The following is a 24,760-nucleotide window of genomic DNA, read 5'->3' on the forward strand; positions in this document are numbered from 1 at the left end:
TAAATAGGAATGAAAGAGTGAAGGTGAGCAGAGAGTCTTGATTTTGGCAATTTCACCAGAAGAGGGTTGCTGGCAGATCTTGTGCGACCTGCATGAATATTTTGGGGACAGAGCACAGATAGAGCTGGGTGAGCTAGGCCGGATAGGAGTTGGTAGAAGACAGAAAGACCACTTTCCTCCCTGCAGTGAGTGAGTGAAAGGCCCTCACAATCAGCTTCATCGCGGGAGATTCCAATGATTCTGAAAGCTTTGGTTTCAACAGTGTGAAGCCGAGCTAGGTGTGAGGCAGGAGCACCAGCCCAGAGGGGAGAGCAGTATTCCATTGAGCTGCAGATGAAAGCCTTGTATGTGGTGAGGAGCTCAGGTGTGCCAAGGAAGGACTTTGCACGACGGAGGATGCCCAGTCGGCGACTGGCTTTGGAGGCCAGCTTGGAAATGTGGTTTTCCCAGGAAAGATCATGCCAGAAAGTGAGACCCAAAAGCTTGAGTGACAGAACTTCTTGGAGAGGATTGTTGAGAAAGTAAATGGGAGGGTTGTCCAGTCGGTCTTTTCGGAGAGACCTAGTAAGAGTGTGAGAATTGTCAGGATTGAAAGACATGTTCCACTTGTTTGACCAGTCTGTGATTTTGGCCAGGTCTGCAGAGAGTGAGGAGGCTGCAGACTGCCGATCTGAGGGATGAGGAATGGAGCGGCAGAGAGTGGAGTCATCAGCAAAGAGATGGAGAGGATTTTCCAGAGAGTGGGAGAGATCATTGATGAAGACCAGAAAAAGCACAGGGCCCAGAACACTGCCTTGGGGAACTCCAGCCTGAACAGGAAGGGGAGATGAGAGAAATCCATTCAGGGCCACACGTTGACTACAACCAGGGAGGAAGTCCGCAAGCCATGCATGGGGATTTCCATGGATACCATAGGAGGATAGTTTGGTGAGCAGAGCGGGGTGCCAGACCGTATCGAAGGCACGTGATATGTCAAGGGAGCCACCTCTGATTTCCTGTTTGGCATTGAGTTCCTCCATCCATTGTTGAGACAGCAGAAGCAGCATGTCCAGAGTCGAATGACCTGGTCTGAAACCAAATTGATGATCAGAGATCAAGCCATTGGAGAAGAGGAAGGATTTGATATCTGAAGCAATGATGGATTCCATGACTTTGCTGATAACTGGGAGCAGGCTGATTGGTCTGTAGTTGCAAGGATCTGTTTTTGCACCTTTTTTTTGTGAAGCAGTAATGTTGGCTGATTTCCAAGCTGATGGCAGATGACCTTGAGCAAAAGAGAGGGTGAAGAGAACAGAGAGAGGGTGCGAAAGAGCGACAGAGCAGCATTTTAGGACCCGTGGGCTGATGCTGTCTGGTCCAGTTGCAGAATGGCATCTAGGTTTGACAGAAACGTCTCCACCTTGTCAGTTGAGAAGGACACAGAGTCCAGGAGAAGCTGGGTTCGACTGGATAAGGTGGCTTCAGAGAGAGATGGGTTTGGGACACAAGATTTTGAGGCAAACACAGAGTTGAGGCATTTGGCTTTGTCACGTGCGGTGTCAACTGTGTAGCCATTTGAGGTAAGGGAGGGGATGGAGGTGGAACAAACGCCAGAAAAAGATTTGACCAGACACCACTAGGATTTGGAGGGGGGAGACAGGTTTGAGAGTTCAGTGTTGAGAGTAGAGGGATATTGTTTCCTGGCTCTCCTGAGGATAGACACACTTGTTCCGAGCTTGGTGCAAGGAGCTGAGATTGCCTTCAGTTGGATTTGCCTTCCAAGAGGCAAGGGCAAGTTGTTTCAGGGCAACTGCCTCACCACAACATTCAGTGTTCCATGGACGGAAGGAAGGGTATGACAACTTAAGACGAGATGGGATTATTTAGACAATTACAACCCTTCAGACTTTAAATTACATCCCTTTGACTGTTTAGACCATTTAGAACCTTTGGAACCATTGAGACATTTTCATACCCTTTGGCCTTTACACCCTTTGGTCTTGTTTGGTCTTTACACAGTTTGACCTTTACTCTCTTTGACCTTTACTCATTTTGACCTTTAATCACTTTGACCTTTACACCCTTTGACCTTTACACCCTTTGACCTTTACACCCTTTGACCTTTATACCTTTATACCCTTTGACCTTTACACCCTTTGACCTTTTCGACATTTGCACCTTTTCGACATTTGCACCTTTTCGACATTTGCACCTTTCGACATTTGCACCTTTCGACATTTGCACCATTTGCACCTTTCGACATTTGCACCTTTCGACATTTGCACCTTTCGACATTTGCACCTTTCGACATTTGCACCTTTCGACATTTGCACCTTTCGACATTTGCACCTTTCGACATTTGCACCTTTCGACATTTGCACCTTTCGACATTTGCACCTTTCGACATTTGCACCTTTCGACATTTGCACCTTTCGACATTTGCACCTTTCGACATTTGCACCTTTCGACATTTGCACCTTTCGACATTTGCACCTTTCGACATTTGCACCTTTCGACATTTGCACCTTTCGACATTTGCACCTTTCGACATTTGCACCTTTCGACATTTGCACCTTTCGACATTTGCACCTTTCGACATTTGCACCTTTCGACATTTGCACCTTTCGACATTTGCACCTTTCGACATTTGCACCTTTCGACATTTGCACCTTTCGACATTTGCACCTTTCGACATTTGCACCTTTCGACATTTGCACCTTTCGACATTTGCACCTTTCGACATTTGCACCTTTCGACATTTGCACCTTTCGACATTTGCACCTTTCGACATTTGCACCTTTCGACATTTGCACCTTTCGACATTTGCACCTTTCGACATTTGCACCTTTCGACATTTGCACCTTTCGACATTTGCACCTTTCGACATTTGCACCTTTCGACATTTGCACCTTTTGACATTTGCACCTTTTGACATTTGCACCTTTCGACATTTGCACCTTTCGACATTTGCACCTTTCGACATTTGCACCTTTCGACATTTGCACCTTTCGACATTTGCACCTTTCGACATTTGCACCTTTCGACATTTGCACCTTTCGACATTTGCACCTTTCGACATTTGCACCTTTCGACATTTGCACCTTTCGACATTGGCACCTTTCGACATTGGCACCTTTCGACATTGGCACCTTTCGACATTGGCACCTTTCGACATTGGCACCTTTCGACATTGGCACCTTTAGACATTGGCACCTTTCGACATTGGCACCTTTCGACATTGGCACCTTTCGACATTGGCACCTTTCGACATTGGCACCTTTCGACATTGGCACCTTTCGACATTGGCACCTTTCGACATTGGCACCTTTCGACATTGGCACCTTTCGACATTGGCACCTTTCGACATTGGCACCTTTCGACATTGGCACCTTTCGACATTGGCACCTTTCGACATTGGCACCGTTCGACATTGGCACCTTTCGACATTGTCACCTTTCGACATTGGCACCTTTCGACATTGGCACCTTTCGACATTGGCACCTTTAGACATTGGCACCTTTAGACATTGGCACCTTTCGACATTGGCACCTTTCGACATTGGCACCTTTCGACATTGGCACCTTTCGACATTGGCACCTTTCGACATTGGCACCTTTCGACATTGGCACCTTTCGACATTGGCACCTTTCGACATTGGCACCTTTCGACATTGGCACCTTTCGACATTGGCACCTTTCGACATTGGCACCTTTCGACATTGGCACCTTTCGACATTGGCACCTTTCGACATTGGCACCTTTCGACATTGGCACCTTTCGACATTGGCACCTTTCGACATTGGCACCTTTCGACATTGGCACCTTTCGACATTGGCACCTTTCGACATTGGCACCTTTCGACATTGGCACCTTTCGACATTGGCACCTTTCGACATTGGCACCTTTCGACATTGGCACCTTTCGACATTGGCACCTTTCGACATTGGCACCTTTCGACATTGGCACCTTTCGACATTGGCACCTTTCGACATTGGCACCTTTCGACATTGGCACCTTTCGACATTGGCACCTTTCGACATTGGCACCTTTCGACATTGGCACCTTTCGACATTGGCACCTTTCGACATTGGCACCTTTCGACATTGGCACCTTTCGACATTGGCACCTTTCGACATTGGCACCTTTCGACATTGGCACCTTTCGACATTGGCACCTTTCGACATTGGCACCTTTCGACATTGGCACCTTTCGACATTGGCACCTTTCGACATTGGCACCTTTCGACATTGGCACCTTTCGACATTGGCACCTTTCGACATTGGCACCTTTCGACATTGGCACCTTTCGACATTGGCACCTTTCGACATTGGCACCTTTCGACATTGGCACCTTTCGACATTGGCACCTTTCGACATTGGCACCTTTCGACATTGGCACCTTTCGACATTTGCACCTTTCGACATTGGCACGCACCTTTCGACATTGGCACCTTTCGACATTGGCACCTTTCGACATTGGCACCTTTCGACATTGGCACCTTTCGACATTGGCACCTTTCGACATTGGCACCTTTCGACATTGGCACCTTTCGACATTGGCACCTTTCGACATTTGCACCTTTCGACATTTGCACCTTTCGACATTTGCACCTTTCGACATTTGCACCTTTCGACATTGGCACGCACCTTTCGACATTGGCACCTTTCGACATTGGCACATTTCGACATTGGCACCTTTCGACATTGGCACCTTTCGACATTGGCACCTTTCGACATTGGTACCTTTCAACATTTGCACCTTTCGAACTTTCGAACTTTTTTGGAACTTTTGAACTTTTTTTGGAACTTTTGAACTTTTTTTGAACTTTTGAACTTTTGGACTTTTTTTGAACTTTTGGACTTTTTTTGAACTTTTGAACTTTTTTTGAACTTTTGAACTTTTGGACTTTTTTTGAACTTTTGGACTTTTTTTGAACTTTTGGACTTTTTTTTGAACTTTTGGACTTTTTTTTGAACTTTTGGACTTTTTTTTGAACTTTTGGACTTTAAAAAAAAACTTTTTTGGACATTTGTGTCTTTTTCACATTTGCAACTTTGACGTTTGCAACTTTGACATTTAGACCTTTAGGACTTCAGACCCTTTGATCTTTACACTGTCACAAATAGACCATTTAGACCTTTCATTTGCAATCAATAACTTTTCATGCAGTACATCCTTCCATTTATTCTCACCACAAAATAAGTTATGGCCAGGGTCTGCAATCTCTGATTGCTCTTGTTAGTTCAATTGTGTGCCACAAATGGTTGGACAGGTGCACTTGTTGACAAGACAGGTAATTAGAGTGCATTGCAGTTGTACTTTCCCAGCTGAAAAATTGGTTTGAAGAAAAGCGCTCCCATACTGCGATCAAGATACTGAAGATTTTCCTTATTTTCCTACGGAGACCACAGGTACCATGCTGGCCTAAAAGCAAGTAACCAAACGGACGCATGCTTGTTACTGATTTAGTACTTAGAGTATACAACGGGCCCGAAGTAAAGCCAAGGTTTTTATGGCGTAGCCCGTAGGGCAATGCCATCTAGAACAGCGTTTGTCTGTCCGTATGTCCCCACAAACCTACACCAATAAGAGCTAAGGATCTGGTCACATGATATGGGGATACATTTAGTAACCATTACACTTGCATATTTTACTGACTAGTACACTCGCACACTACGGGAGCGGAAAAAAGGGTCATGCCTCTTTGGGGTATATAGATTACAGTCGATCTATGGTCGGATCTCAAGACATTGGGTGTGTGTTCATTTACCAAGTTTCTTGTGGAGAGATTGCCAAGTTCTTTAAGCATTCGAGCAAGCACTTAATTTAAAACTGTTAAGGAATGGCTGGCTTGGCAAACACTAGCTAGCTGCTTGGTAAATGAGCACATCCCGGTCTTCCTCCCTTTGTTTCGTATTAAACAGTGGGAGCGAGTTTCAAAAGTTCGCTACGAAAAATGCCACAGTAGTGGTAGAAAGGGCCATGTTATGAACTCAACTTTTGTGGGTTATATAGAGTACCATAGATCTTCGCTCAGTTCTGCAAGTAAACCTTACTTCATTGATGTCGGGATTCCTCCAAATTTCTTCATTTAGTGTTATAAACAGCATTAGCGACTGTTTAAAAAGCAAATCATACGTGTTTGTGGTTTATAATATTTTTTCTTCCTGTAGAAGCTGTAGAAGCTCACACGGAAACGCCATTATAACGATAAGCTATTTAAACACGTTATCACTGCAGGAAAAACACCTTGGGGAAGTGGGACATTATTAGTATTCATATTGTTTTGCCATGATATTAATAATGTGCGATTATCATTAATTTTGTTATTCAAAGCTACTTTGGAAAAACGCCACGATAAATCTTCTTCTTTTGACAAATGCCACGATAAAGCTAACTTAATACGGCTATACACCTCAACATGCAACCCATTGATGGCAATGGTGGGGAATACCCGATCGGGGAGAAAAGCCCCTTGGGGAGGGGGGCAATAGAATGCGCTACAACCTTCATTATGTAACCCTTGGTCATCCTGTCAAGTTTGGTTGAGATTGGATAAGTAAGGACAGAATGTATTGGCATTAAAAATTAATCGGACAGACGGACAGACACAAATGGCATATTTTAGTATGAAAGGAAATATAACAACCTCTGTGGGACGTTTTGGGTTCCCAGCGGGTGTCGTAAGGTAGGTCGGAGATTTCAGAAATTATTCGGTCTTGTTATATACAGTATGTATTTTGACAATATACCCATTAGCTTACCCTCTTTTCCTTGTCGTCTAGAACAAGGCCCAGGTGCAAAAGCTGGATCAGGAGATCCAGAAACGGCAGCTGTTGCAAGATGAAGTGAAGTTGCAGACACAGCAAGTTGGGACTCTACGTTCTAGTGAGAAACGCCTGAAGCACGAGTTGAATGAGCTTCAAAACCAACGGCAAACGCTGGAAAGGCAGCTGGTGGACTTGCACAAGTATGCAAATGCATCTTACTAATTGTTTATCTACTAAATCTTGGAGCGTGGAAAAGCGATCATTGTATTGATTGAAGCACTGAATGGTTGCCAAGTACATCTGCGGCGTGGTTCTCGCAATCACTTATTGCTTTCCATTTCATTGGTCTTGGCCTCTTGGTAGTGTCTTGTTGGTCGATCCTTGTTTTACATCTTTTTGTACACTGCTCCTTTCATACTTTCGGCTTTCGCACGGCTTTCATTTGTACTATCTCCAGGCACTGCATGACGTCATCGCCGGGCACTGAAGGGGGCCTGGCGATGACGCGCGCTGAGAGTACTCAGTTTTCACTCCGGTTTCTTTCTTTCTTTCTTTGTTTTTTTTTTATCCCGGCGATATCTCAGCCATCCTTTGAGCTAGGAAGCTGAAATTTCAGCACAATAGTGACCACATGTTTTGGCAAAAACAGTATTTTTTTGTTTTTTTATTAAACAATTATTTAATTATTATCGATTAATTAAATACTTATTTCTTTTCTTTCTCATCTGGGCAATATCTCCGGCACCTTTTGAGCTAGGAAGCTAATATTTGGACATGACAATAACCAAGTGATTTGGCTGTTAAGGGTATTTTTATGTATTGATTGATCAATTAATCGATGAATTATTTAATTATTCGATTAATGACATGGTTAAATAAAATTTAAAAATTACAGATTCGGATGAAACGGTGGTGGTTTAGGTATTCTATTAGCCAATTGCATATCATTTGGGGTATTCTATTATGTATTTCCTGGATGCAATGGGAACTAACCATGCTATAACCACAATGTGTTCTATATGCACATAAGCACATAAGCATGTTTACCTTCATATACGTAACCCGGATTGTTTTTATTTTCGGGAGTGAGTGAGACAGCAGTCTGTTGCCTATACACCGCCCAAATAAAATGATGTGTCAGAAAAATGTGTTGCATGCTTGGAACAAGATCGCCAGTGGGGTGGGTACTCTGCTAGTAGGTTATACAGTAAATGAGAAAAAACATTTTTTCCGCAGAATATTTCCCGAATCTTAATTTATCCAAAAGTAGGCTGAATGACGTTGATGTATGTATGATTCCAAGTTATTACTGGTGGACAGAGGTTATGTTTTCATCCCTGTCTGTTTGTTTGTCTGTCAGCAGGATATCGCAAAAATCTATTCACGGATTTGGACGAAATTTAGTGGACAGGTTGGGTGTGTGGCAAGGACGAATTGATTCGATTTTTGTGAAGATTCGCATGCAGATCTGGCTATCAGTGTGATTTAAAATACGTAAAACTGTTCAGGCAGGTGAATTTATGCACTCTGCCAGGTTCCGTTCTCGTTTACTTTGAATTTTAAAGGTTTTACTTTCATGATTTTAATCCACGCTGAACTTTACCCAAAAGGGCTTCCAGTTCGACAACAGCTCCCTTGTGGGAAAATCTTGAGGTGGAAAACTAAATTACCAAGCGATTAATATAATTTTCACATTGAACAGATTTCTTGCTGCAGTCATCTTTCATGTTCCTGTGATTATCTTGAGTTGCATCATTTCAACGGGATCTCCTTCGGGCATCATCAAGTAAATGACCTTTGACATTCACTCTTGGTTTTCTCCTGTATATCAAAGGTGCCGGAGGCATTCTGTCTTCGGTTATCTGTATGTGCTTCTGTCCATTAAGTTTTATTACCGTGATAACTTTTGAACCACTGAAGTGAGTCTTTAACAAGCTTGGTACAAAGGTGTATCATGATGCAAAGATGAACCGATTCGATTTTGGAGTCATGTGACCTTGAGCTGAAAATAGCAGATTTTAGTTCACATGATAATTTGTGAGCCACGAAAGGGATTTTGACCAAAATTGATGCAGCTTGGTAGGATGATGCAAAGATGAATTGATAAGATTTATGACTCAATGATCAAAGGCCACGTGTCCTTTAGCTGAAAGTAGAAAATTTTCATTACCGTGATAATTTGTGAACTGCTGAAATGATTTTGACCAAACATGGCATAACTATGGACTGGAAGACAAAGATGAACTGATTACATTTTCGGTTAAAAAGGTCACAGACCTAAGGTCAAGTGCCCTTTCAAACACAAAAATCTGTGTTGCTGCAATAACTTATGAACCACTCAAGAGATTTCAACCATACTTGTCACATTTTTGGACTGTAGTAGAACGATGATCTGATTCAGTTTTAGATTGAACATGTCAAAGGTCATGTGCCCTTTGAAAATCATTTTGCAGACCATAATGCGAGTCAGAAGCATCTGATGTTGTCGCTCTTCTCTTCTCTCTCTCTCTCCCTCTCTCTGTCTCTCTGTCTCTCTAGCTCGGTCTCGCTCTTGCCCAATCTCTCTCTCTCTCTCTAGGTCTCACTCAAGGAACCTTTGTTTTTTCATGTGACCTTTGATTGCGATCAAACGTTACAGTTGACATATACCATTGGTGGAGGCAAATCTATTGACGCAAATTCTACTTTCTATTTTTAGTTTGAAGCTGAACAATCAAATTGTACACTGGCAATGCAATTTTTGTCTTGCATTAGGATTCTCACAGAAGAATTGTGTAGTTGCAAAATGTATGCTTTCAAAATGTGTGCTTCAAAATTACCTTCAAAACCTTCAAAATGTGTGCTTTGGCACGCATTGGTGTGTGCATGTATGTATGTCAGTAATTGGGGTCATTTGTACTGTTTTGTTGCTCTTTAACAGCCGCTATTATCCCACCTTGTGGGGTCGGCCGGGGAAGCTTGGCCCAAGTCTTTCACGAACCGGCCTGGTCAGGCCTGAAATTCACCTAGTTAGGGCAGGAATTTGGCATTTGGCAATACTCGCCTACTCTTTGCGAAGGACACCATGGAATCTTTAATGTCCACCAACCCATGCTGGCAGATGGGACTCCCAGTTTGACGTCTATTCGAGGGGAGGCACACACATTGATGAATCGCCCTGCCTGTACTATTGTATTAAAATCCCATTATTTTAATGGCCAGGATGATTGATGCGTAAATGAATCCCTGCAGTTAATAGCCTGATCAACCGCAAGTCTAGCTGGGAGTTCTCGACATGTCAAGTCTAGCAATCGTAATATCTGACACCATTTACGTATGGATTGCTAATTTCCAGTGTGCCGTATAAGATAAGGGGCAGAATTCCCGGCTTGACTTGCAGTGTCCCAGAGAATCCGCCATGAGTTGGTACTTTCGCAGACGTGCCGTGCCAGGTCTGCATTGCACTGCCGAGCTCATTCGCATCAGGGTGGGGATCACAGATTCCTGTGTGACCCCCTATTGCAAATAATTTTCATTTAGTATTATTCCATCAGCATGTGTTTGCGGACGTTCTGAGCATTATCCCCTTGTTAGAGAGACTTGCAGATCTCGTTTGAATGAACTGTCATTCCTAAAGATTGAAATTGATAAAAATACTCTTTTTGTTTTCATCATGTTCATGATTCATGATTCATGAAAATCAAATTCATGATTTTTGTTTTTTTTCCACAAATTGTTTCGATTTCATTTCGAGATTGAAATTTGTTCTTTCATTTGCAAACAATCGGCCTGTTTGGTATGCAATATTGCATGACAGGAGCGTAATTGTACGGTGAAGCTTTGTCTCAGATCACTGCGCTGTGTTTTTTTTCCACTGCACTGCGGTCTGAAATGTTTTTTGCCATCTTGTTATTTATTTATAACTTTATAAATGGCAGGAGTACCCGGTGTCGCCGGGTGGGGGGGGGGGGGGGGTGGAGGCAGGAGAGGGAGGGGGAGGAAGGGAGTGGAAGGGGGAGGGGAGAGAGGTGAGAGGAGAGAGAGGTGAGGGGAGAGAGAGGTGAGGGGAGAGAGAGGTGAGGGGAGAGAGAGGTGAGGGGAGAGAGAGGTGAGGGGAGAGAGAGGTGAGGGGAGAGGGAGGGTAAAGATATACTGCATATACATCTTGGGGGGGGGGGGGGGGGAGGGGTGGTGGCTTTGACAGGCCCCTCCGTTTTGGGGGAGGGAGGGAAGGGAAGTAGGAAATTTTTTCCCATGCAAAGAGTGCTTTAACCTCAGTGTTGCCCAGATGAAAAAGGAAATTGTAGTACCCTCTGCCACAATCACCAGGTGTCTCTACACGGTACACATTTACATAGAGAATGTATGCCCCTTTCCCTGTCCCCCACACTCCTGCATGAGGCCGCGGCCACCACATAGCCTATGTTACCCCCCTGACAAAGTTGTATTTGTATTTGTACCCTGAGGAAAGTATATAAGTGTTTATAGCTGGAGTACCCGGCGTTGTTCAAGCGAAAAAGAAACATTAACATATTTGAAATGAGGGCAAATATAATGGAAAAGCAATTGCATCCAAATCAGAATCCATCACAAATGTCAAATCATCATTTTACCTTTTCGTTGAATATATGTTGGTGAATGTGCCGTTCATCACGTTTCTGAATTATGTATGATGACGTTCAGGAATAAGAAGCCTGACCATCAACTTCAACCACTTTTGGAATTGTTTGATTAATTTTTGTTCAAATGTCTGGTGATTGTTTTATATTTATTTATTCGAATGTGTACTTGTATATAACTGTCATATTTATTTATTTATTATTATTATTTTTTTAATCCAAAAAAAACAACTTTTATTATTATTATTTTTTGCCTGAAACATTCCCAAGCACTCACTGATGAAACTGTGTGTTTGACGAAGATCCGTTCAGCCGTCTATGAGAAAAATGGCGGCACACAGACAGACCAACGGATCCCTTATATAGTAGATGAGGAGAGGAGGGTTAGGTAAATTGAAAAATAAATTGAACATTAAAAGGTGGGAGTGGGAGGAGTTTGGGTCTGTCTATGAGTCTGTATTGACCTGCTTCTCAGTCTGTCTTTGATTCTGTGTCTGAATATGTCTTTGGATGCAAATTTCATGTCACTATATCCTAGAAGATGTTATGTGATTCTGTGTGCAAATTGAGACTCAGGTCTCACCTTCAAGTCTCAAGATGATGGTAGATGTCCAGAAATTCTGATTAGTTGTATCCATAATATGGAGATATACTCTTAAATTTTCTGTTGATTTCTCCCCCCCCCAACCCCCCCCCAAAAAAAAATGTGCACCGGGATTTATATAGTCGGACAAACTGAAATCTTCCTTCTACCTTTGCTGTTGTGTTACACTTTTTCCAATCCTTTTTAATTTCTCCTTTTTTTTCTTTTGTTCACAAAACCAGCATCGCTCGTGAATTCTGGTTACCTACCAGCCGTGCTTCTTGGATGTTTTCTGTATTTATCGCTGTGTGTTCAATCGATACATGCAAAACTTGGACTTGACCCATATTACATCAAGGAAATTTGATGCAGGAGAAGGCCATTCATCCCATCATTCCTATGCTACACCAAAACAAGATTAAGCAAGAAAGAGCAATCAGATCAATCAAACTGATTAAGCAAGAAAGATTGCAGACCCTCGCCAGGACGTGTTTGTGTGGTGTTTATTAGCTGCTGTGTTTGTGTGGTTTATTGACAATGTAGATTTATGTTCAATCCAATATGGCTGCAGAACCACGAGACCAATGATGTCATCAATTTAATTCGCCCATAGAATGTTTGTGTAGGTCACATTCAAGAGCACGTTCAAACTGATAGGATCAAGTGTTCTACTTGTCTTATTATGACGTCATAATTAAGGCATCGATGACATCATCATGAATATATGTTGTTCCCCATGGGGAGTACTTGACAATGAGTCATGTTTCAAATATTTTCCATGGAGCGGTTTGTCTGTCTGGATAATCTATTTGCTCTACTTGTAAAGCCAGTCATTATGAGTGACTGTTATTCCCTTTCCCTAACGTGATGTTCTCCTGTATTTTCCACTTAAAGATAAAATACTCATCCACTAGGTAAAAAATGTGGACCACTGCATGGACCCCAGATGGAGACTTTGTGGAAAAGGACTAATGTCTGTACTGAGTTTCTCTACTACATGTCCATTCTTTTCATAGTGGGGAGAAAGACCGTTTTAGGGGAGAAATGTTTTGACTTCCATTTGTATATATGAGTTTTCACCCTCTTGTCCCTCACATTGTGATCTTGAACCCAAATGTTAGGGAATGTTTTGTTTTATTCACTCGATGCTTTATCCGTTTTGAGATATTCAATGGCGTCCTCGCATCGTGAAGCTGATTCTGAACCCTCTGTGCAGGTGGCGCCACGATGCCGAAGAGCAGCTGAAAGACCTTCAGGATCAACTGCAGACGGAGCAGTGTTTTTCGGTCAGAGCTCTATAGAGTGCATTCCTGCGGCTTGCCGTGGTCGTCGGCCATGAGGGGTACCAGCGGGTGTGCATCTGATTGTTTCTCTCTGCTCTCCTCAGGCTCTCTACAAGACTCAGGTGCGAGAGCTGAAGGAAGATTGTGAACAGAATGCAACAGTTGCTGAAGAATTTAAACAGAAGCTTAAAGACTTGAAAAGTGAAAGGTAACACGTTGTTTATTTAGTATTCAAATACATGGCAGCATTTTTGTGATTTACAAAATACATTAATATTTATCTCTACCACCAAAGGTGGATGGAGGTTACGTTTTCACCCCTGTCTGTCTGTTTGTTATTTGCAAAATCAAATTTTTTTCAAGTATATTGGTCGGTTGCGTTTGTTATTCTGTCTGTCTGTCTGTCTGTCTGTCTGTCTGTCTGTCTGTCTGTTTGTCTGTTTGTTTGTCACTAGTCTACATATCACAATTCTAAACCGATCGTCACGAAACTTCACTAAGTTGTAGAGGTCCTCACAATTGAGAAGCCTATTGATTTTGAGGTCAAATGTCATCTGGAGGTCAAATTTCTAAAATCGCCATTTTTAATCCGATTGACTTGAAAATTGAACAGCATTTGCACATCGTCACTAAATTGGAAATCAACTATTTTTGAGGTTAAAAGGTCAAAGGTCAACTCAAGGTCAATCATCCATTTTCATCTGAAAACCCATCAATTTTCATCTGATTGACTTGGAAATTGAACAGCATTTGCACATTGAGTCACTAAATAGTAAAACGAACTATTTTTGAGGTCAAAAGGTCAACTCGAGGTCAAACTTCCTGAATCGTAAATTTTCATCTGAAAAACCATCAATTTTCATCCGATTGACTTGAACATTGAACAGCATTTGCATAGTGCTTCACTGAATTGGGAAACCAACTATTTTTGAAGTCAAACGGTCAAAGGTCAACTTGAGGTCAAACTTCCAAAATCATGATTTTTTTTCATCTGAAAAATCGTCACTTTTCATCCTATTGACCCGAGCTTTGATCAAGATCGTCAATTTTAATCTTTATGAAATGGACAATTTGCTGTATCAATGGAAACCTTTGGGGGGTAGGGGAGATTTTGCAAGTATCGTGCTCGGCATGACATGTTCTGCATGCAAGTATCGTGCTTCTTGTTTGTTTGTTTATTTGTGAACAAGATATCTCAAAAAGTTGTGCACGGATTCAAACGGGATTTGGCAGAGAGGTAGCGTATGTGACAAGGACGAAATGATTAGATTTTGGTGAAGATCCGGATTCGGATCTGTTTACTAGAATTTTTAAAGTTATTCTTCACCATTGGCAGATAGGGCCAAAAACGACATATAGCAGGATATCTCAAAGAGTTGTGGATGGATTTGGACGAAATTTGGTGGAGAGGTTGTGCGTGTAACAAGGACTAATCGATTCCATTTTGGTGAAAATCAGAATATGGAATCGGATACGAGAATTTTTTAATTTTTTCAGTGATTCTTCACCATTGAGAGATAGGGCCAAAAACGATACATTGCAGGATATCTCAAAAATGTATGGACGGAATTGCATGAAACTTGGTGGACAGGTTGTGTGTGTGTGTGACGAGGAAGAATCGATTACATTTTGGTGAAGATCCGGATCTGGCTAGTAGAATTTTAAAGTGATTCTTCACCATTGGGAAATAGGGCCAAAACGATATACAGCAGGATATCTCAAAAGGTTGTGGACGGATGATTTTGTTTTAGCTGCGGTTAATTTTTTTTTTTTTTGCTGTGACCTGATGGTGGGGGATGTGTTAGTGTCTGTGCATTTATTTGATACTTCAAACATTTAATATATTTTTGATACTGGGTACAGTTTTACCACCTCTGGAATACACACGTGACACTTTCAATTTGTATATTGATTGATAAAATGGTTTTTTTCACGTTACCCATGTTTAACTCTCCCACTGAAGGTAGATGGAGGTTATGTTTTCACCCATGTTTGTTTGTCTATCTTTGTGAACAGAATATCTCAAAAAGTTGTGGACGGATTCGGACGAAATTTGGTGGAGAGGTTAAGTATGTGACAAGGACGAAATGATTAGATTTAGGTGAAGATCTGGATCCAGTAATTTTTGAAGTGATTCTTCACCATTGAGAGATAGTTCAAAAATATCAAATAAAAAACGATATATAGCACGATATCTCAAAGTTATGGATGGATTCGGCCGAAACTTGGAGAGGTTGGGTATATGACAAGGCCAAATTGATTAGATTTTGGTGAAGATCTGAATATGCATTTTTAAAAAGTGATTCTTCACAATTGAGTAATGTGTGGAGTTGGCCTTGGATGCCATAGGCAGAGAGATTGGAGAGTAAGGCAGGATGTCAGACTATCAAAACCACCAGCTATGTCCAGAGAGACGGCCCTGAACTCATGTCTGACATTGAGGACCTCCATACATTTTTGGTTGAGTAGAAGCAGCATGTTCAAGGTGAAGTGACCTGGTCTGAAAGGAAGCCTGGTGATCTGCGATGAGGTTGTTGGAGAAGAGGAATGATTTCATATCAACTGTGATGATGGATTCCATGACCTTGCTGATTATTGGAAGTAGGCTGATAGGTCTGTAGTTAAGGGGATCAGTTTTTTTGCACTTTTTATGTGATGCAGCGATGTTTGCAGATTTCCCAGCAAATGGCAGATGATCTAGCACAAATGATAGCATGAAAAGGACAGAGAGGATGTGCAAGGGCAGCAGAGCAGGTTTTTAGGACGCGAGAGCTGATGAAATAACCTTCTCCACTTTCTCAGGTGAAAAAGACAGTGCTGGAGCAGTTGGGTATGATAGGGAAGGATGGGTGCAGAGAATGAGCGGTTGGGGGTACAATATTTGGAAGCGAACACAGAATTGAGGCATTCAGCCTTCTCACGAGCAGACAGCAGATTCAGCTGTGGTGCCATTTGAAGAGAGTGAAGGGATGGAAGGGGAGCATACACCAGAGACAGACTTAACAAGACACCAACAGGTATAGAGGGAGAGAAGTTTGAGAGAGATGTACACCATGTTAAAGTGTATAGAGCAGTTTCATAGGTCCTTCCATTGCATGACATTCCAATTACAAAATAAAAAACAAAAATAATAACATTGTACCAAAGCATATATTAATTAATACTAATAATGTTAACAACAATATTAATAGTAGCATAATATGGCAATAATAATAACGAATGTATAACCCCACCTCACCACCCCCACCCTGACCCGGGCACATCTTTGTTTGGTGATAGGCAAGCTAATGCTCAAACTGTACAGCAGGCAGGTGTGCTACAAGGCCGTTAAAACCAATGGTAATTTGGTCCAATGGACCAATGGGCCCACTATTAAGTTGAAAAAGAGGAGCTCAGATTTCACCATGCAAGTGCAAAAAAACCCTGAACCCGAAGGTTTGAGTCTCAGCCCGAATAAAGACTGCCATTCCGACGTTAAGCCGGGGCCATTTTCTGCTAACATTGATTGCTGATACACATTAACGAACCTACTGTGTCTTTTGTAAATTTTAAGTTTTTGTGTGCCAGCACCCTGAACAAATTTCAAATTCCGGTCTTAAGCTATCACCGATGGATTGGGTGTGGTGACTTGAGTCGTTTGCAGGCTTTATTACCGAGACAGTGCAACATGTGTGCCTTGATCTCACTTGAGGACTGAGTTGGATCACACTTTTCTCAAGCGGTGAGGGCCAGTGTTAAGGCAAGGGCCAGTATTTCTCATTTTGGACTCTTGAGAAGATGGTGGTCTGGAAGTGTGATTGATAGCTTTTGCTTGGGAATTGACGACTTTTGAGGTAAACAATGTTTGAGTCCACCTGCCAGGCATGTGCTCTTGAATGGGTGAGAAAGTGAAATAGGAATTGCTCGGAGCAGAAGTGCTGCCTCCTTACTTCCATAATGGTGATATTTCCATTTCAATAAAGTCGTCGTTATACAAGTGAATGTCATGTCCGAGTGAGAACCTTACAGCAAGGAGCCATGAGTCTGCAGATATGGTTTGTGCATTGTAAGTATGTGCATTAAATGATTTTGGCTGTGAACCATTTTGGCTGAGATATGAAATCTTTCCTCTTCTCCAATGGCTTGATCTCTGATCATCAATTTGGTTTCAGACCTGGACACTCTACTCTGGACATGCTGCTTCTGCTTTCTCAACAATGGATGGAGGTCCTCAATGCCAAACAGGAAATTAGAGCAGTCTCCCTTGACATATCACGTGCCTTCGATACGGTCTGGCACCCCGCTCTGCTCACCAAACTCTCCTCTTTTGGTATCGATGGAAATCTCCACGCATGGCTGGCGGACTTCCTCTCTAGTCGTAGTCAACGTGTGGCCCTGAATGGGTTTCTCTCATCTCCTCTTCCTGTTCAGGCTGGAGTTCCACAAGGCAGTGTTCTGGGCCCTGTGCTTTTTCTGGTCTTCATCAATGATCTCTCTGACTCTCTTGAAAATCCTCTGTATCTCTTTGCTGATGACTCTACTCTCTGTCGCTCCATTCTTCATCCCTCAGATCGGCAGTCTGCTGCCTCCTCACTCTCTGCAGACCTGGACAAAATCACAGACTGGGCAAACAAGTGGAACATGTCTTTCAATCCTGACAAATCTCACACTCTTACGATGTCTCTCCGAAAAGACCGACTGGACAACCCTCCCATCCACTTTCTGAATAATCCTCTCCAAGAAGTTCTGTCACTCAAGCTTTTGGGTCTCACTATCTGCCATGATCTTTCCTGGGAAAACCACATTTCAAATCTGGCCTCCAAAGCCAGTCGCCGACTGGGCATCCTCCGTCGTGCAAAGTCCTTCCTTGGCACACCTGAGCTCCTCACCACATACAAGGCTTTCATCCGCAGCTCAATGGAATACTGCTCTCCCCTCTGGGCTGGTGCTCCTGCCTCACACCTAGCTCGTCTTCACGCTGTTGAAACCAAAGCATTCAGAATCATTGGAATCTCCCGCGATGAAGCTAACTCCAAGGGCCTCTCACTCACTCACCGCAGGCAGGTTGGTGGTCTTTCCATCTTCTACCGACTCCTCTCTGGCCTTGCCCCCCCAGCTCTCTCTGGGCTCTGTCCCGCAAATATTCCTACAGGTCGCACAAGATCTGCCTGCAACCCTCTTATGGTCAAACTGCCAAAATCAAGACTCTCTGCTCACCTTCACTCCTTCATTCCTCTCTTCTCCCGCCTCTGGAACAAACTTCCTCACTCTCTTCAATCCCACTCCACCCTCCAGGTCTTTAAAATTGCTGTTCACCACCATCTCTTATCTTCCCCCATCCAAAACCTTGATCTTTTCTACCCCCGCTAATTTCACCCCAATTCCACTTTTTTGAAATACCAACTTCTGTCCTGGAAGTCCTTGGTGTCCTTGTGTTTTATACTTCTCCCTCCACCCCCCCCCCTTCCCACACCTCCTCCCCCCAAGCCCTCTCCCTTCCACACATCTCCCTGCTCTCAAATGTTGTGTTTGTGTGCTTCCCCTTCTCTCCCCATCTTGTTTTCCGCTCCCTCTTTTTGTGTGTTTTGTTTGTCTGGTTGATTTGTTTGTGAAGTAAATGTTAGCTCTTTCACGAGCCTCGATTCAGTATACAAAAAAAACCCCAAAAAAAAACCGCCAAAAACTTGTCATTTATGGACACAAAGTCTGGCTCTGTGGACTACCAGTGAAGGCTTTCCATAATTTGGATATCAATTTGTAATGGAGCTTGAACTCTCTGCAGGTAAGGAATGAGAGGTGTGAAGCTACATAGGTATATAAATGACATATAAATTGAGTTGAATTCAAACATGCTGATTTAGGGCTCTGGTAAAGGTACAAAATATGTGTGCGCTTTGTTCGTTCATTCAGTTGGACACATGAATGAGGATGCGACTCCATTTGTTTTATTCCTGCAGGGACACTCTGGATGAAAAGCTTCAGGCAATTGTTGGGAAGACCAACTCTGACCAGATGGAGCGTTCCCGATTGGATGAGCAGCTATTGGACCTGAGGAAAGTGTTGGCACTCAGGGAGAGCGAGCTGGACAGTCACAAACAATCCCTGACGGATAAACATAGTATCATTACAGAGGTGGGATTGCATATACCGTTCATTCTACCCTTGAGGGTCTGACCATCTTGTTTTCTTTCGAGTTATTCATTCCTGAGTATAAAACTAAACCTGGATTGTCCATGTTATGTTCAATTTTTTTTTTCATGCTTTGACTTTGGGTTTGAATCCTTCTGCTGCGTTGATTTGTCCACAGTCTCATAATCTGCATGTTCATATGTGACTGCTGGTCTTGCATGTACAAGGTGTTTCAAAAAGAGTGATACAACTTTAAACGTTTATTTACAAAGAAACAGAAACCTCAGGAACGTGAACCAAACATTTCTTGAAAGCTTATGACATGGCATTTTCTATCACTAATTGCTATTGCAGTAAGTCACTGCTCGAGTTTGTGAGAGGCCAGGGTCTGAAATTGGCATTTACGCAAAATCCTTGCAATTGACGCTCTCGATGTGTGCCCCTCGCAATTGACTTTAGAGTTTGACATGACATGAAAGCCCGTTTGGAGTTTGCAAAAAAAGCACCAAAAGGACTCTCGGACTTTCAGAAACAAGATTCTGTGGGCTTTCATGTGTCTTTCACTGAGGAGAGGCTTCTGTCTGGCCACTCTGCCATAAAGCCCAGATCGGTGGAGTGTTGCAGTGATGATTGTCCTTCTGGAAGTTTCTCCCATCTCCACACAGGATCTCTGGAGCTCAGCCAGAGTGACCATCGGGTTCTTGGTCACCTCTATTACCAAGGCCCTTCTCCCCGATTGCTCAGTTTGGCCGGGCGGCCAGCTCTAGGAAGAGTCCTGGTTGTTCCAAACTTCTTCCATTTAAGAATTATGGAGGCCACTGTGCTTTTGGGAACCTTCAACGCAGCAGAATTTTTTTTGTAGGCTTCCCCAGATCTGTGCCTCGACATCCTGTCTCTGAGCTCTGCAGGCAGTTCCTTCGACCTCATGGCTTGGTTTTTGCTCTGATATGCATTGTCAGCTGTGAGACCTTATATAGACAGGTGTGTGCCTTTCCAAATCATGTCCAATCAATTGAATTTACCAGAGGTGGACTCCAATCAAGGTGTAGAAACATCTCAAAGATGATCAAGAGAAATGGGAGGCACCTGAGCTAAATTTCAAGTGTCATAGCAAAGGGTCTGAATACTTATGTCAATGTGATATTTCAGTTTTTTCTTTTTAATAAATTTGCAAAACTTTCTAAAATCCTGTTTTCTCTGTCATTATGGGGTATTGAGTATAGGTTGATGAGGGAAAAAATGAAAAATGAATTTAAACGATTTCAGCATTCGGCTGCAACATTACAAAATGTGAAAAAAGTGAAGGGGTCTGAATACTTTCTGAATGCACTTTATATATATATATATATATATATATTTTAATATATGTATATATATATATATATATATATATATTATGTAGTTTAGTGATTTTTGTATTGATACTTTTATGTCCTAAATTCAATATTAAAAAGTTTATGGCACGTTTAACAATTTTGACAGCCATTTTGAAAACAATTTGTGTTGAATTTGAAAACCTTGTTGAATTTCTCGTTGGCCAAATGACTGGATTTAAAGAATATCTGTATAAGAACATCATTGCCAAGATTCATGCTTGTATCGTAATGTGAATGTTTTTTTTTGTGTTAGCGGCCTCGCTATAATGAGGGCCAAAACTGACAAAAACCCATAAAAGTAGCCAAGAGCATATTTTTAGGTTATTTCAGAGTATTTCTCCGAAATAACTTCAGAGTGGGAACAGTATGATCTCATGAGGCTGTGCTCCCCATTTGGATCCGCCCCTATAAGAGGCTGAAAGGTGGTTTTGCCTCAAATTCAGGCAATTAGGTTTCCTTTGCATGCAATGCAGAAGAAAACGTATTGTTTCTGTTCAGATTATTGTTCCCCGTCGCACCGCGGAGCGAAAGGGGGACTATGGTTTTCCCCTGCGTGCGTGCGTGCGTAAGCGAAGGACCGAATTCTAATTTGGTGTGTGGGTGCAACCCACGTCAAAATCCAAGATGGCCGCCGCCATGTATGTCTGAACCTTGTGAGCGGAATATCTTGAAAAATAAGCGAAGTACCAACTTCTAATCTGGTGTGTGGGTGTATCTAGGCATAAGGAAGATCGCTATTGAAAATTGGGTCGCCACGTCAAAATCCAAGATGGCCGCCACCATATATATGTCTGAACATTGTGAGTGAAATATCTTGAAAAATAAACGAACTACTAACTTCTAATCTGGTGTGTGGGTGTATCTACGCATAATGGAGAACGCTATTGAAAATTGGGTCGCCACGTCAAAATCCAAGATGGCCACCTTGCGTCTTCCACTTTGTCAACTCACATTACTTCACCGGCGGGGGACCTAGGCGTAACGCTTATTATTATTATTATTATTATTATTATTATTATTATTATTATTATTATTATTCCACCGCAATTTTGGCCGTTCAAAACCTTTAAAATCAATGTTCCCAACAACTCGACCTATATAATTTTTTACTGCTAATTATGACGTCATAGGTCACGTTGTATGGCCACCATCTTCGAAAAACCTTCAATGAATTGCCCCTTCAATGTTAGAAACACCTTCAATCCCTGAAACGGCTCATTGGAAAACATTGTCATGGCTTATTGTAAAGAACCCTGCATTGTGACCAACAAATGTATTCATTCAGGATATCAAAAGTGCTACTGTTATGACGTCATAATTTGACAAGTAGAACCATTGATCCTATGAATGTGAAATTTCTTGAGCATGATCTAAGGAAAAATCGGTCGTTTTTTTTTTGTTTGTTTTTTATCACGTCATAGGTCACGTGGTTCGGCCGCCATGTTGGTTTTTTTGAAAAGCGCTAAAAGCCCTTTTTCTCCAAAACAGCTGAACGGATTGAGGCCAAACTTTACATGCATAACTGCATACCCATGACGAACAAAAGTTCCGTGACCATTACGTCATCGGTCACATGGTTTGGGAGCTGTGATTCTTCTTATAGAATAAACCTTTAAAACGTATGTTCCCCCAGTCGAGCAGATCGAGTGAAAACCTCACAAATATATTCCCCATGTCTTGAGGATAAAATGGTCTTTTGAAATAAGCGATAGGTGACATGGTTTGGCAGCCATAAATAATTGAACGAAATTCTTAAAACCTTGCATCTCTTAAACCACTTCATTGATGGACATGAAACTTTAAAGTAAGGTAGCAGTCGTCATGGGGAATAAGTGTTTACAATTTCAACATGATTTGTTGTACGGTCTGAAAGCCAGAAGTGGTTATTGCTTGAAGAAGAAGAAACGATATATTTATCTTAGGCCATGTGACTGATTCTTCCACTGCGATTTTTCAGGTTTATTCCCTTTGAAAAGCATTTTCTCTGCAATCGTTGGTCCGATTGACAGGAAATTTTCACCATAGGAGCAGCGACTTCTGTGGAATTTTTAAAATGGTAATTATGACGTCATAGCTCATGTGGCATGGGCACCATCTTGGAAAAACCGAAAACTTTGCACCTCTATATCTCCAAAAGCGCTACGTAGAAACAATTGAGACATGGCTCATTGTAAAGAACTCTCCATGGAGAATAACATATGTTAAAGATGTCGTAGGTGCCTCCATTATGACGTCATACTTCGACAAGTACGAAACTTCATCCGATCAGGATGAAATTTCTTGTCATCTCGGGATAAATTAGTGGAGAAAAAAGAAAAAATGACGTCATCGGTCACATGGTTAAGTCGCCATCTTTTTTTAAACACAAATGCCTTAAAAACCACTAAAAACTTTTCTCTGAAACGGTTGAACAGATCGAGAGGAAACTTTACAAGCATGACCGCATACCCATGACGAACAAGAAGTTCCTTGACCATGATGTCATAGGTCACATGGTTTGGGAGCTATGCTTTTTGAAAGAATAAACGTTTTAAAAACCACTCCTCCAGAACTGCTGAACAAATCGAGTGGGAACTTCACTCGTATGTTCCCATGGCCTGGGCCATGGGCTTGGGCTTGGGCCATGCCATGTCCTTGAATAATTCCTAGGTCACATGGTTTGACAGTCATATTAGATTGAACAAAAATTATTTAAAAAAATTATATCTTTTGAACCGCTTCATTGACTGATGTGAAACTTCACAGTAAAGTAGAAGTCGTTAAACGGAATACTTGTATTAAAATTTCAACCTGATTGGTCGTACGGTTTTGCAGCCAGATGTTGTTATTGTTTGAAGAAGAAGAAACTCTACATTATTATCTTCTCCAGCCATTTGACTTTTCAGTATATCCATTAATGATGTGCTGTTGAAGTCAGTGGCATGCTCTCTATTAATTACGTACGTCTGTTAATTATGTACTATCGAAATGTACCTTTCGACGCTTTGGACTGCTAAGACCCATTAGATCTTTGAAGAACCTTTAAGACCACCAAGACCCCAAAATACCCCAAAGACCCTTAAATACGATAAAGAACCCGAGGACCCAAAAGACCCCAATGAGCCAAAAGAGCCAAAGGACCCACGAGGACTCAAAAGACCCAAAATAACCCTCATTAAAAAAAAAAAAAGGTTTAAAATACAATACTAAGTTCAGTTTTATATAGAGGACTAGCAGAAGTACCCGGCATTGCCGGGCGGGGAAGGGGAGGGGAGGTGAACGGGGGGGAGGGGAGGAGAGGGGGGGGAGGGAGGGGGAGGGGGGAAGGGAGGAGAAGAGGGGAGGAAAGGAAGGGAGGTGGGAGGGGTAGGGGGGAGGGGGAAAAGGGAGGGGGAGGGGGAAAAAGGGAGGGGGAGGGGAGAAGGGGAGGGGGTAGGATGGAGGGGGAAGGAAGGGGGAGGGGAGGACGGAAGCTCTGACGCTCGGAGGACGGGGGCTTCTGCTTCTGCTACTAATCCCTCCCCCTCCCCCTCCTCCCTCGCACAAATTACACCGTGAAGGCCCAATGGCCATGTCTATGCCACAAATCAAGTACGTGAGCGAGTCGGGCGCACTGAATTGAAAATATATAGAACGCTCATACTCCGTGAAAAGTGAAGCCAACTGGCGGCGGGGATGGAACATCACGTGATCACGTGATCGCTCTGAGCGAATCAGCGTGCTGCTTTGCCACCGGTCAGAATCCGTGTATAATATTCCTTGCTGAAAAAAAATCTATGTGAAACATGCTACTATCTATGCTAAATCATGCTAAATGCTAATCATGCTAAAATCTATGCTACTTGCTGTGAGTTTATGGCGGCAAGGAACATCACGTGATCGCGTCACGAACATCATTCGTGATCACGTCATCACGTGATCGTGATCGTCATCAATGAGCGCGAATGAGCGAATCAGCGCACTGCTCTGCCACCGATTCAGATTCCGTGTATAATATTCCTCGCTGAAAAAAAATATGGATCTACAGATGAAAGAAAAAAAAACCTATGTGGTGTGAATGGCAATGTTCCTCGCTGAAATGTGAA

The 24,760-nt window shown here is 42.5% G+C and overlaps 1 protein-coding gene across 2 annotated transcripts in view; it reads left to right on the top strand.

Moving 5' to 3' along the window:
- Positions 1 to 24,760, top strand: part of LOC137436918 (rho-associated protein kinase 2) — a 141,809-nt gene that overhangs the window by 88,337 nt on the left and 28,712 nt on the right. For both annotated transcript variants that reach the window (XM_068131147.2, XM_068131148.2), the window contains exons 22-25: positions 6,764 to 6,948; positions 13,146 to 13,215; positions 13,317 to 13,420; positions 19,149 to 19,323. In XM_068131147.2, the coding sequence (XP_067987248.2) occupies positions 6,764 to 6,948; positions 13,146 to 13,215; positions 13,317 to 13,420; positions 19,149 to 19,323 (534 nt within the window). The remainder of the gene's footprint in view (positions 1 to 6,763; positions 6,949 to 13,145; positions 13,216 to 13,316; positions 13,421 to 19,148; positions 19,324 to 24,760) is intronic.

Source organism: Myxine glutinosa, chromosome 11 (genome assembly GCF_964187855.1).
Source record: "Myxine glutinosa chromosome 11, kmMyxGlut1.1, whole genome shotgun sequence".
NCBI lineage: Eukaryota > Metazoa > Chordata > Myxini > Myxiniformes > Myxinidae > Myxine > Myxine glutinosa.